The sequence below is a fragment of the Felis catus genome, chromosome C1 (genome assembly GCF_018350175.1).
Source record: "Felis catus isolate Fca126 chromosome C1, F.catus_Fca126_mat1.0, whole genome shotgun sequence".
In the NCBI taxonomy this organism is placed as follows: Eukaryota; Metazoa; Chordata; class Mammalia; order Carnivora; family Felidae; genus Felis; species Felis catus.
Window position 1 is genome coordinate 150983956 of NC_058375.1, and position 14251 is coordinate 150998206.

Sequence of the window (14251 nt, forward strand, 5' to 3'; positions counted from 1 at the left end):
ACTAGCTCTGTAATCTTGCAAAACTTACTTTATTACTGTGAGCCTCAGCTTCCCATTTGCAAACTGGGGATAATATCCTATAGAGTTTAGTGAGATGATGTTTGAAAAGCATCGAATATTGTCTGTGGCCATTATTATTAGCAATTGTCGTAGTTCATTCAGGCTGCTGTAACAAAGAATACTATTAACTATGTGGTTTATAAACAGGAATTTATTTCTCACAATGCTGGAGGCTGGGAAGTTTAAAGTTAAGGCTTCTGTAGATTCAGTGACTGGTGAGGGCCTACTTCCTCATTCATAGATGCCATATTCTGCCTGTGTCCTCATACAGTACGAGGCGTTAAGGGAGCTTGTTGGGGTGTTTTTAATAAGTGCATTAATCCCTTTTATGAGGGCTCTGCCTTAATGACCTAATTACCTCCCGAAGACCCCACCTTCAGATATTCTTACAATGGGGGTTGGGTTTCAAAATATGAATTTAGTGGTAGACACAAACGTATAGTCTATAGCAGTAGTCATACGAGTCTTAACTATTGATGAACAAATGATTGATAAAGGAATGATTGAACTTTCCTGGTTATTTCACTTCTGTAAACTACATAAATCTCCATATAAATTATAGACAGGGGTTCTTTCATAAAACTCTATAGCTCCTTATAAAATCAGTCATATCACGACATTTTAAAGTCCTCCCATCTTTGGGGAGCCTGGGTGGCTTAGTCAGTTAAGTGTCGGACTTCAGCTCACGTCATGATCTTGTAGCTGCTGGGTTTGAGCCCTGCGGGTTAGAGCCCTGAGTCAGGCTCTGTGCTGACAGCTCAGAGCCTGGAGCCTGTTTCAGATTCTGTGTCTCCCTCTCTCTGACCCTCCCCTGCTCCTACTCTGTCTCTCTGTCTCAAAAATAAATAAACATTAAAATTTTTAAAGTCCTCCCATCTTTTACAGCTTATTTTGCTGAACTCTTGAGTTCCATTGTCTATTTCTAAATTGTACGCCCTCTGGTTTAATCTCAGGGACTATGAAATAGACCTGTTGACAGATTTGGCTTCTGATTGGAAGGCTTACCATATGTCTATTTTAAAATTACACAATTGAAATTGTTCTGTAAAATAACCTCTATGACAAAATTAGGAAACAAGGACAATAAAATTAAGCTGGGATAAACCCTAAACACTAAATATCTGGCTACAAGGCATTGTTTCACATATAAATTGTAGATTTTTGCCATAAAGATGTATCTTCTTCAAAACATAATGGCAATCAGTACTTCTCAGTTACTTGATGTTAGGATAGTGATAGCTAAATATATCTGGCTGCTTGCCAATTATTTGATTGACTCAGTTATGAGATATAATCTTTCTGTAGAATTTGAAGTCTTATGTCTTTCTTTGTTCTCCTAATTCCCCTTCCTTCCTTGAAAATTCTGAGGAAAGTTAGAGATACATAAACATAAATAAGGTACATATACAACACATTTTAAAGTATTATTTTCCAAGTTACTATCATTTTTTCCAAATTACTATTAAGAAAATAAACATAAATTCTTATATAAACTTTGCATCTACATTTTTCCCCATTCTTTCTGTCCCCATAATGTTGACCCTTTCTTTTGGATGTTTTTCATTGGTTTTTCTCACAGTTCCATTATTGTCATCCCTTTTCATTTTTAAATCTCTGCTCTCACTTAGCTATTTTGGCACCAATGAATGTCTTCTTTACTACTTTTTTTCTTAAATTCTTCCTTTAAGACCTTTCTTTATTTCATAAAAAAGCACATTCTACCATTCTGTTGCATTTTAAAGGCGTACTTTTAAATAACTACCCAGTCGTGCTCACTGTTTTGATGTAAATACAGTAATTTATCTCTATGCTTAAGTTTTCCACCGTTTAATCTCTATAAATATGAATAATGAAAAATTATTTACATTAGTGAGAAATTAGATAAAAATCTAAGTGACCAATACTACAGGAAGGCTTAACTAAACACTAAACTATATGACATCAACAATAAAATATGTAATCACTAGAAAGTATAAATTTGAGGAAGTATAAATATAAAAATGTTTTCTTGGGGCTCCTGCGTGGCTCAGTTGGTTGAGTGTCTGACTTTGGCTCGGGTCATGATACCACGGTTCATGAGTTTGAAGCCTGCATCTGGTGTCAGCACTAAGCCCATTTCGGATCCTCTGTCCCCCTCTCTCTGCCCCTCCCCCGCTCATGCTCGCTCATGCTCTTTCTCTTCCTCTCTCTCTGTCTCAAAAATAAATAAACATTAAAAAAAATGTTTGTTTTCTTGTTAGGATAGATCAAGCTATGCTGCAGTAACAGCTCTAAAATCTCAGTGGCTTCATGCAATAAATACAATAAATGTGGGTCAGGGCTGAGACTGGGAACTTCTCTTCCACGCAGTTGCTCAGGAATTCAGACTGACAGAGGCTCAGTGATTTTACAGATAACTGCACCACCAGATCACCTGATCTGCTTGGTCTCTACACCTGGGAAGAGAGAGCATGGAGAAATCACACTCACTTTTCTGTACTTTGGTCCAGACATGATACACCATCACTTTGATTATGTCCCTTTGGGCAACACTAGTTACTACAAGGGCCTGGGATATGTATAATACTCTTCTTGTAGTCCAGGAAGAGAAAGAGGACAACATGATATTGTGAGCACTAGTAATAACCATACTTTAAGATTAAAAAATCAAAATATATAACTGCTTTTGCATATTTGTTTTCTATAGATTAGAGGAGAATGTAGAAAATTATAAGATTTCAGAAAGAAGGCTTGAATGTTATTTAATTTTTTTCTACCCAAAATTTGTTATTGTTAATGTTATTTATGTGGTATGTAAAAATCGGGAGAAAAATGGCTAAGCTTTAAGAAAATGAATCAGTATGTGACACAGTAGAAGGAACATGAATTTTAAAGCCATATAAAATTTGATTCAAATCCTAACCCTACCTCATATTAGTTGAACAAACTACTCTTGGGCAAATTATTTAACCTGTCTTAACTGAGCTTCAGATTTCTCATCTTTGAAATGGGGATAAAAATATCTATCTTCTAGAACTGTTCGGAGGATTATATAAAATAAAGTGTATTTACCTAACTAACACTAATATAGAACTCCCTGGTACTGTTCTAAGCATGTTAGCATGCTTTATATTAATCTTCATAAAAATCGTGTAAAGTAAACACTATAATCCCCATTTTGCATTTGAGGAAATTGAGGCAGAAAGAACTTGCTTAAAGTCACATGGCCAAGTAAGTAGAAGTACCAGAACTGGATCTGAATCCTGGTGGTCTGGTTTTAGAGATTTTCTTAGCTGCTATGCTGCTTCCTCTTCTGGACCTTTTCTAGGTGCCTATTGTTACCATAAGTTTAATAAACAATAAACATTTATAGGTATAATACTAGCTATAAATCAGTTTTGGCTGTTTCTATTATATAATACATAGAGGGACAGATAATTCATATATATTTCTAATAATTGGAGTTTGGTTCTTCTACGTAGTAGAATAAATTCTCACATCTCAATCAAAAATCAGTTTAATTCAAATAATAGTCCTTGGGCTTGTGAAGGGAATAAGTAGTTGAGGAAACATAAGAAGTAATCCATCTTCATAAGAGAGTTGAGCAAAGCAGAGGTTGGGGCGCCAGCCTCCGCACACAGTTGAAAATGCATGTATAAGTTTTAATTCCCCCAAAACTTAACTACTAATAGCTTACTATTGACTGGAAACCTTACTTGATAACATAGGCAGTCAATTAACACATATTTTGTATGTTATATATATTATATGCTGTATTCTTACAATAAAGTAAGCTAGAGAAAATAAAATGTCAGTAAGAAAATCATAAAGAAGAGAAAATGCATTTACTGTATTTATTGAAAAACTCTGTGTATAAGTGGCCTTACACAGTTCAAACTTCTGTTGTTCAGTGGTCAGCTGTACACATTTTTACTCATCCTTTGCCTTTATCTCATCTCCCATTTTTAATGTAATTACATTTTCCCCATGTCTAGGGTATTTATATTTTCTTTCTATATATCCCTTGAATTTTTAGATAATTAGAAAATTTAAGAGCACAAGTGTTTTTGGTTGGTTGGTTTTTTAGATCTAAAGTGGGAAGTAAATAAAGTGGCCCTCTTCATTGGCTTTCCCACATTTTTGGCATTTGTATAGGAAAATCAATTTGCTTAAAATGGGTACTAAATATAGCAAAAGCCATTTTTTTTTAAACTACATCACTACTCAGATTATTACCACTTTGCCTATGACATTGTAAAGTATACCACTGAAAAACAATCACTGGGGTTAAAGAAAAAAAACACCAAACTGGTTAGACTTGCTTACTTTGCTTTTTAAGTATTTAAACACTATACTTTTATAGCTCAAGTGTATATGAAGTATCTCCTTGCACTGCTTGTTTTCTTATCACTAAAGTTCATCTTCTAATGTTTTGTTTCTTACTCCTCAGTACCCTTTTAGTTATCTAAAAATATCTTTGAATTATTCCATGTTGCTTATAAATATTATTTTACTATCCCCATTCTCTGCCTTGATTTGTTGATTTTGCTTCTATTAGGAAACTTTCTTTCTATCTTCAGATTGCAAATTTTTCAATATTCAAGTCTAATTCAGGTATAAGTCAGGTACTATGAGCTTATTTCTGTTTAAATAATTCATATAATTGACTTTTGTGTATATAGGCCAACTCAGAACTGTCCTAATTTGTGATGAGAAGGCTAATATTTATGTAGTGCTCTAATTTCATAATTCTTACAAAGTTGTAAGGAACAAGTCTTTACTCACTATGGAGAGACTAAAAATTGCTAATTGTACTTTAAAGTGTATATGTAGATGTTTATCCTCTTCTTAGAATTAATACTAATTGATATCACAACTCTCTAGTATGTCAGTGAAACTATCAGGATTTGGGGTGGCAGGAGTGGAGAAGGGTATTGATGAAGAGTTATAAATGTTATTATCTTAGGATAAAGCACAGATAACTACATGAATAGAGACCAAAAATGACCCTTACTTACACTAAAGTAGAAAACAACTTAATATGTATAAAAAAAATCAGCTAGAGGGGCGCTTGGGTGGCTCAGTCAGTTGAGCATCCAACTTCAGCTCAGGTCATGATCTCACAGCTCGTGGGTTCGAGCCCCACGTCTGGCTCTGTGCTGACGGCTCAGAGCCTGGAGCCTGCTTCGGATTCTGTCTCCCTCCCTCTCTGCCCCTCCCCTGCTCATGCTCTCTCTCTCTCTCTCTCTCTCAAATATAAACATTAAAAAAATTTTTAAAAATTTAATTAGAAATGGTCTTAGAAATCATGAAGTTGATTTTTAAACTCATCATATTTTTATTTTCTTTATATTTCTTTATGTCCTTTAGTTTCTTGGCTTGGGATTCATTCTTGCATCTGAGACCTTTTTTCTGGGGTCATTGGTTTTCTTCCTAAAGTATATACTTTGAAATTCCATTACAAAGGATGCCTTGGTGATAAATTCTCTTTCTGTTTGTCAGAAGGGTGTTTCTTGAATGATAATTTTACTGGGTATCCACCTCTAGATTTATAATGATTTTTCCTTAATATTCTGAAGATTTTATTTTACTGTCTTCTGGGGTCTATTTTTATTAGTTTGTCATTCATTTGTAGGTAATCATTTTTTTTCTCTTCTTGCTGTAACAATGTGTCATTCTGCAGTTTCACATGATATGCAGAGGTGTTAATTGTTCTTTAATTATCCTGTTTGTGATTCATTGTGTTTCCTGAATCCTGTTTTATCAATTCTGGAAATTTTTTACCTATTATTTTCAAATAGTAGTACTTCCTCATTTTCTCTATTCTTATCTTCTAGAAATCCATTTAGGTATATGTTAGACTTCATCGTATTATCCTCATTTTAAAACTTACCTATTTCATGTTTTTTTCATATCCTTGTCATTTTATGCTATGTTCTGTGTGATTTTTTTTCAGATCTTTTTGCCTGTTCCCTAATTCTTATATCCTTTGTCCAGTCTACTGCTTTGCCCATCTTTGGAATTTTTAACCTTAAGGAATATATATGGATATATATATATATATATATATATATATATATATATATATATATCCATATATATATATATATATATATGCTGTATATATATATATATATATGCTGTATATATATATATATATAGAGAGAGAGAGAGTTTTATATAAATATATGTGGAGTTTTTAAGGATTATATATATATGGATTTTAAGGATTATATATATATGGATATCCATATATCCATATATATATCCATATGGATATGGATATCCATATATATATATATATATGCTGTATATATATATATATATGCTGTATATATATATATATAGAGAGAGAGAGTTTTATATAAATATATGTGGAGTTTTTAAGGATTATATATGTAAGTACATATAAGTATAAATATAAATGTATATATATAAATATATATAGTTTATATGTGTATATATATATAAATTTCTAATTTCTAGAAGTCCTACTTTTTTACATCAAGATTTTCAAATTTGGGGTGTCTGAGTGGCTCATTTTGTTAAGCATCCAACTTTGGCTCAGGTCATGATTTCACGGTTTGTGGGTTTGAGCCCTTCCTCTGGCTCTGTGCTGACAGCTTGGAGCTTGGAGCCTGCTTCTGATTCTATGTCTCTGTCTCTCTTTGCCCCTCCCGCTCTCTCTTTCTCTCTCTCTCTCTCAAAAATAAACATTTAAAAAATAAAAAAAAAAAAAAGATTTTCAATCTCATCCTGGGTTTTAGAGGTTTTCTTTCCAGACATTTGGATTGTTAGGAGAACAAAATCAGTAGTTTTGTAATTTATTATCTAGTCAGTCTTGCTCTGGGTTCAACTAATATCTTTCACCCTTATTCAAATAAGTAGTCTCTTGTCTTGATACTTGCAACTGAACTTCTACTTTGTCCCCTTGTCTGCCTGGAAAAGATACATTGATCTTTTAAACATCAGCTCACATGTCTTTTTTAATGGAGTCTTTACTTTCTTGGAGAAAAATAGTAACTGTTACGGTTGAACATCCCCTGTATGAATTTAATAATGCCATTGTGTGTTGTACTGAAGGTGAAGTCTATAAGCTCTTTGAGGGAAGCAGCCATGTCTCATTTATTTCTGTGGCCCCAGTGATACAAATAATAATATAAATAACAATGAAAATAAATAACATTTTTTGAGAACTTGGTGAGCAAATTCAAGACCAACAGATTATAATGGCTAATGTTGGAGAAATTACTGCCTGTGTTCTCTTCTAGAATTTCTATGTTTTCATGTCTCACATTTAGATCTTTAATCCATTTTCAATTTATTTTTATGTGTAGTGTTGAAAGGTGGTCCAGTTTCATTCTTTTGCATGTAGCTGTTCAGTTTTCCCAGCCCCATTTATTGAAGGATAGGTTGCTTTAAAAAAATTAATGTGATAAATAGTCCAGGGAAGAATATTGAAATGAAAATGAACTGCTCTTTTATTAACTCATTCTCAAATGAGATGAGAATTATCAAAAGGACATGAAAAGTTTGAGTTGTTCTGCTCATGGGATTAACTATTAGATTTTGATAAAATTAGAAAAGTTTGTTTCTGTGGATATTGTGCTCAAGAGTTATGGTAAATCAGGAAAAAAATTCATTTTTGTACACTCATAGAGAGCTTCATGATATTTACAAACAATTATAGAAGAAATTGTTGATATTTTTTCCTAAATATTTTAACACCTAAATGTGCTAGCCCATGTTAATTGCTCTTTCATGAGAGACTGTACTGGTTCAAGGTCACTTCAAATATGAGAGCTGAGCTAGAAAGCTCTTTTTTTCTGTTATTGCTCTCTAGTAATTGTTCAGTAAAAATAATAACAGCAAACTATTCCCTTTAAAGACTTTCTTTGGAGGTAGAAATATTCCCAATTTACATTTATATACATTTGGATTCAACACAAGTGTATTGAGACACTTCTAACATTAAGGTTTAGAAGTAATCAAATTGTAGAAAGTTATAAAATGTATTTGGTTATGTCAGTTATATGATGTTTGCTCTTCAAATAGTTGAATACAAATTCAGTTTAGTCATAAGCAGAGTTTAACTGGAGAAGATCTTAGATAATACTATTTGTTCCTTCTTTCTTGGGAAGGCATGGAGAAAAGTACTTAAGTGGAACTAGGAAAAGCAAACCATTACTCTCTTGTTGGGAAAAAAATGAAAATAGTTCATCAAAAGATATATATGTAATTACATAATGTGTCCCTATACTTAACATGACAGAAACTTCAAAAATTAACATATTGATTTGAAAAATATAGTATTGCTATTTGTTCATTTAGTTAGAGGCCTATGTAAATGGATTTAAGATGTGATTTCTGTGTGAACTAATTGCTGTTACTCTGTCCCAGGGTCATAGTCTATCCCAGCGTTTTTCAAATAACAGGTCATAACTCATTTTTTAAAAAGTTTATTTATTTATTTTGGGAGAGAGAGAGAAAGAGAGAGTGCAAACAGGGAGGGGCAGAGAGAGAAGAAGAGAGAGAACTTCAAGCATGTTCCACGTTGTCAGCCAGAGCCGACGAGGGGCTCAAACTCACGAATCGCGAGGCCCTGACCTGAGCTGAAATCAAGAGTCGGACCCTTAACCGACTGAGCCATCCAGGCATCCGTACCACTAATTTTTAAGTACTGAAATAAATTTAATGGGTAGTGACTAGTATTTTTAAATGAAACAGAATATCCTGGAATAGAAAATATCATACCACATTGTTTATAGTAAGGGTAAATGTTGGTTTGTGAAACTTTGTTTTGATAACATATATATGAATATGTGACTGTGTTGAATATATATTTCTCACTATGGGTCATGCCCCCCACCCCCAAATTTTAAAACATTGTCTTATACTATACACTGGAATAAATGTTTACCCAATAGTGTAGCAAGGGTAAATTGTATTGAGAGGCAATGCAATAGATTTATGTGTTTTCTCTTGGTGCTAGACTTTGTTCTAAGTAAGTAAATACATAGGGATATTAGGGTACATTAATGTATTTGATGTTCAGCAAATCTAAAAAGGGTAGCAATACAAAATGAATTAGAAATGTTCTTACTGGTGTATTTGGGATTACCGCACAGTCTGGTGCCCAGTGTCACATGTCCCTGCATTGTCTTCATTCATCACACCCTTGCTTACTTGCTCTTGGTCATAGGGAGGAAGGGGAGTACTCTGTTAAAAAGTCTTCAGTAATATTGAAATAAGCTTTTGACCTATCTCTACAGTAGAGGAATTTCACTATATGTATTAGTATTAAGTTGTATCTTGGGAATTTTCAACCTAAAAGATCAGACATTTGACATTTGATGTTTCTTTGGTCTATCTGGAGAGTATTTAAAGTTCTATGAAACTGCAAAATGAGTCACTTACATTGAGTTACGTTCATATTCTAGCTTCAAGTTCTTTTCTTTCCATCAATGAAACGTTAAAATTAGGGCACTTCAGCTTGTAATTCATATTGTAATTAAATAACCAATTATTTCCTATTTATATTCCACTTCTACGTCTGCAAAATTTTATTTTATCTCAATATCCTAACATTAACTGTTCAGTAGAATTATCTTTTGTATGTGAATAGTATATGTAATGTATATAAGTAAGGAGAAAACTGTTTTGTATAAGTTGAAAATTGATTCAGGCCCTTGAAATAAGAATTAAATATTTTATATACAGGGGCAAACATCTGTATAAAACTCCCCATTATGCAATTGTTTTAAAAGGCTGCCACTGTAATGTATGGTGGAATAATGCTTCTTCTGACCTCTGAACACGGATGCATGACTTAGCTTTTGGCATTCTTCCTAACACCCTGGAGGGCAGAGATATATTCCAATGTGACATATATTTGAATATGTCTTGTACAGAGGATAAATGCAATTTGTAAACATATCAGGAACAGATTCTAGAGAGGCTGAAATTTGCATTTGTCTAGTTCAGGAAAATTATATAAATATATAAGTCTTTAGTTTTTCTATTGCTATTTTGCTCAAACCAACAGATTTTTAAAACTTTGCCAAATACAATAACAGTAGGCTCTGAATCATATCTTAATTTTCGTGTTTTCCTTCATTTGTAGTATAGGTTTCTTTCGCTCTAATTTCAGGCACTGCCCTGACCTGTCTCAGCCCATGTTGTCTGAAAGACATAGGACTACAGGCTATAAACCATGTTTTTCTACTGTGTGTCTTGCTGCGTGTGAAGCATAGGAGAGCTGATCTTTCTACGTTGAATAGGTCCTTACTCTGTAATCCTACAGTTTACAATACTGATTTCTAAAACATGGAGGCCAAATCTTTATCAAGATTATGCATGGGAATTTAAAGCTTTCGAAGAAGAAACAGAAATCTTTAATTTTTTCTAATAGTCATATACTAGAACAGGCTTAGAAATACATGTTGGAAGATTTATTCATCTTTAGCCTACCTTTTCGTTTTCTTTCCTTTCCCTTCCTACCTTTTTTCCTTTGTGTTCAATGTTCACTTTTAAAGCAATTTTTATACAGATATTCACAATCAAATAAAATTTGGAAATAATCTGTCTTTCACTTCATTCACTATTTTGTATTTCGTTCATTCCTGCATGGTTTAATGGATTATACTTTCCCCTCCCCTCCCATTATTTTATTGAATACCAAATCAGTGAGTATATTGTTTTCAGCGTATGTACACTGCTCAGAAGAGAGAACCTCCATCCAGCCATTCTAAATAAAAGAAACTCCCCCAAAACAAAAAAAACCCCAAAACAAAATACAAAAAACCCTATCTCTCTCTATATAGAGAGAGACTGTGTAGAGAAAGTGTAATGTATAGGATTATAATTAAAAGTTTAGTTTGAATAAAATGCATTAGACTGAAGCAAAGTAATTAGAGTTGTAGTTTACCTAATAATTGCTGGTAATTGCTTTCAAGAGATTAGATCCCCCAACCCCATTTTATTTTATTTTATTTTATTATTTTATTTTTTCAATATATGAAATTTATTGTCAAATTGGTTTCCATACAACACCCAGTGCTCATCCCAAAAGGTGCCCTCCTCAATACCCATCACCCACCCTCCCCTCCCCCAACCCCATTTTAAATGGCAGTGAAATTATTTCACCTTGCCATAGCATTAGTGGCATTAATACTAATGATTTCCATATTTTCCTTGTATAGTCCAAATGTCATCTTGTTAACAAGAATTCTTTATCAAAGATAAAAAAAATGCATGTTACAAAATTGACAGGATAACTGTTTGTTTTCTGTTTTTCATTTCACTAACAAATGATGCAACTGGAATGTTTGACTACCTTCGATTTCATGGAAAGTCAAATGACATTCTTCTCTGAATATGTGGTTAACTTAATTTTAATCTCCTCCTTTTTAAACTAACACTCAATAATCAAATAGAACAGTTGTTTACATTTGAGTGATTGACTTAAACCCCTAAAATATTGGATTTATATTATAGTTTATTTTCTGAAATTAAGGGAATTATGGGAATATATGTACACTAGTCCACTTTTATCTGTGATTGACCTGAGGTCTACTATGGCCAGGAAGCAGATGATCTGCCTTCTGAGATACCATCAGAAGGTCAATAGTAGGCTAATGCTATGTCATAGTGCCTACATACATGATTCACCTTGCTTCATCCCATCACATAGGCATTTTATCATATCATGTCATCACAAAAAGGGTAAGTATAGTGCAATAAGATATTCTGAGAGAGAGAGAGACCATGTTCACATAACTTTTATTATAAGCTATTGTTATAATTGCTCTATTTCATTCTTATTGCTAATCTCTTACTGTGCCTTACTTATAAATTACACTTTATCACAGGTATGTATGCATAGCAAAAAACATAGTTTATATAGGGTTTGGTATTAGTGTGATTTCAGGCATCTACAGTGGGTCTTGGAAAGTATCCCTGTGGATAAAGACAAATGAAATGTCATTTGATCTTCTTTCTTCCCATTCTACAGAGAAATGATGAAGAGGCAGTTGTGGATAGAGGTGGAACTCGTTCTATTCTCAAAACACACTTTGAGAAAGAAGATTTAGAAGGTAAGACCCTTTTCCCCCCTTGGGATAGTTTTTTTTATGCTTTCTTAAAGTATTTAAAAGAGAAATATGAAGTTTGTCACAATTTGGAGAATTGTAAAAGTAGATATCAGAGTCATGGTGGCGGTGGTGGGTTGTGGATATGATTGCTTTAACGCAGCCTGAAATGCCACCAGGCAGACCTAAAAACAATGAGAGAAGTATCCATTCATCCAACATACATGTAATGAATCTCTACTATACATATTCCAGACACTGTGTTGTATGCCAGTCTTTCAGTAATTATTGCGTCAGGAATTACTATCAATTGGGGAACGAAGAAAAAAAAAGTTACGACAGTCCGGCACATTAGGTGTTACATGAGAGGGGACAATAAGACAGGAAGGGCAGCTAGTCCAGCCTATGTTGTCAGAGTAAGCTGTCACTGAAAGAAAGTTAAAGACAACTGGCATTCTAGTTTCACTCAGATATATGTGAGAGGTGGAGGCATCAATAGGAAGAAGATCAAATAAGTCAGCAGGGAGGTAGTATGGTCTGACAGTTCAGTGGGTGGACTCTGAAACCAAACAGCACTGGATTAAATACGAGTTCTGCCCCTTATTTGCTATGAAAACTTCAGCCAGTTAACTTCTCTGCACCTCAGTTTTCTCAACTGTTAAGATTAGGATAACAATGATTGCATTCTGTGCTGGCAGTGTGGAGCCTGCTTGTGATTCTCTTGCTCTCCCTCTCTCTCTCTGCCCCTCCCCTGATCACTCTCTCTCTCAAAATAAATACATAAACGTTTAAACAGAAGATAGGGGTAACGATGGCCAAGATATGGAAGCGACCTTACTATCTATAATACACAAATGGATAAGGAAGAGGTCACACACGTACACATACACACGCACATACGAATATTACTCAGTGATAAAAAAGAATGGGATGGTGCCGTTTGTCATGACATGGATGGACCTAGAGGGTATTATGCTAAATGAATTCAGTCAGACCAATAAAGAATTCTTATATGTGTAATCTAAAAAATAAATGAATAAACAAACAAAAAGAATCAGAACTGTAAGTACAGAGAACAAACCGATGTCTGCAGAGATGGGTGGAGGGATGGGCAAAATGGGTAAAGGGGGTGGTAGACCTGTGCTTCCAATTATGGAATAAGTCACAGGAATAAAAGGTGCAGAATAGAATAGGGAATATAGTCAATGATATCGTCACAGTGTTGTATGGTGACAGATGGTAGGTATACGTGTGAACATAGCATAATGTATAAATTTGTCCAATCACTATGTTATACACTACTGAAACTCATGTAACATGGTGTCAACTATACTCAAATTTAAAAAAATATAAAATTTAAAAAATAAAGTAAGGGTAACATTAGAATATATTTCATAAAGTTCTTATGAGAATTAAGGGAAAAATACTTAGAATAGTGCCTGGCATAATATTTACATTAAGTCTTGATAGTTATTACTACACCACAATTTTTTTTTCAAAGGATTTTTGTTTGTTTGTTTTTAATTTACATCCAAATTAGTTAGCATGTAGTGCAGCAATGATTTCAGGAGTAGATTCCTTAGTGTCCCTTACCCATTTAGCCCATCCCCCCCTCCCACAACCCCTCCTGTAACCCTCAGTTTGTTGTCCATATTTATGAGTCTCTTCTGTTTTGTCCTCCTCCCTGTTTATATATTATTTTTGTTTCCTTTCCCTTATGTTCATCTGTTTTGTCTCTTAAAGTCCTCATATGAGTGAAGTCATATGATTGTTGTCTTTCTCTGCCTAATTTCACTTAGCATAATACCCTCCAGTTCCATCCACGTAGTTGCAAATGGCAAGATTTCATTCTTTTTGATTGCCAATACTCCATTGTATATATATACACCACATTTTCTTTATCCATTCATCCACCAATGGACATTTGTGCTCTTTCCATACTTTGGCTATTATTGATAGTGCTGCTATAGACATGGGGGTGCATGTGTCCCTTTGAAACAGCACACCTATATCCTGTGGATAAGTGCCTAGTAGTGTAATTTCTGGGTCATAGGGTAGTTCTAATTTTAGTTTTTTTAAGGAATCTCCATACTGTTTTCCGGAGTGGCTGCACCAGCTTGCAT

The 14251-nt window shown here is 33.9% G+C and overlaps 1 protein-coding gene across 8 annotated transcripts in view; it reads left to right on the top strand.

Annotated features, from left to right (window-relative positions):
• The window catches only part of SLC4A10 (solute carrier family 4 member 10), a 314478-nt gene that overhangs the window by 113477 nt on the left and 186750 nt on the right, over positions 1–14251 (top strand). For all 8 annotated transcript variants that reach the window (XM_045033870.1, XM_019838163.3, XM_019838162.3 and 5 more), the window contains exon 2: positions 12053–12134. Coding sequence is in view for 7 of the 8 variants with exons in the window: in XM_019838163.3 (XP_019693722.2) it covers positions 12053–12134 (82 nt within the window). In the remaining variant the exon portion in view is untranslated. The remainder of the gene's footprint in view (positions 1–12052; positions 12135–14251) is intronic.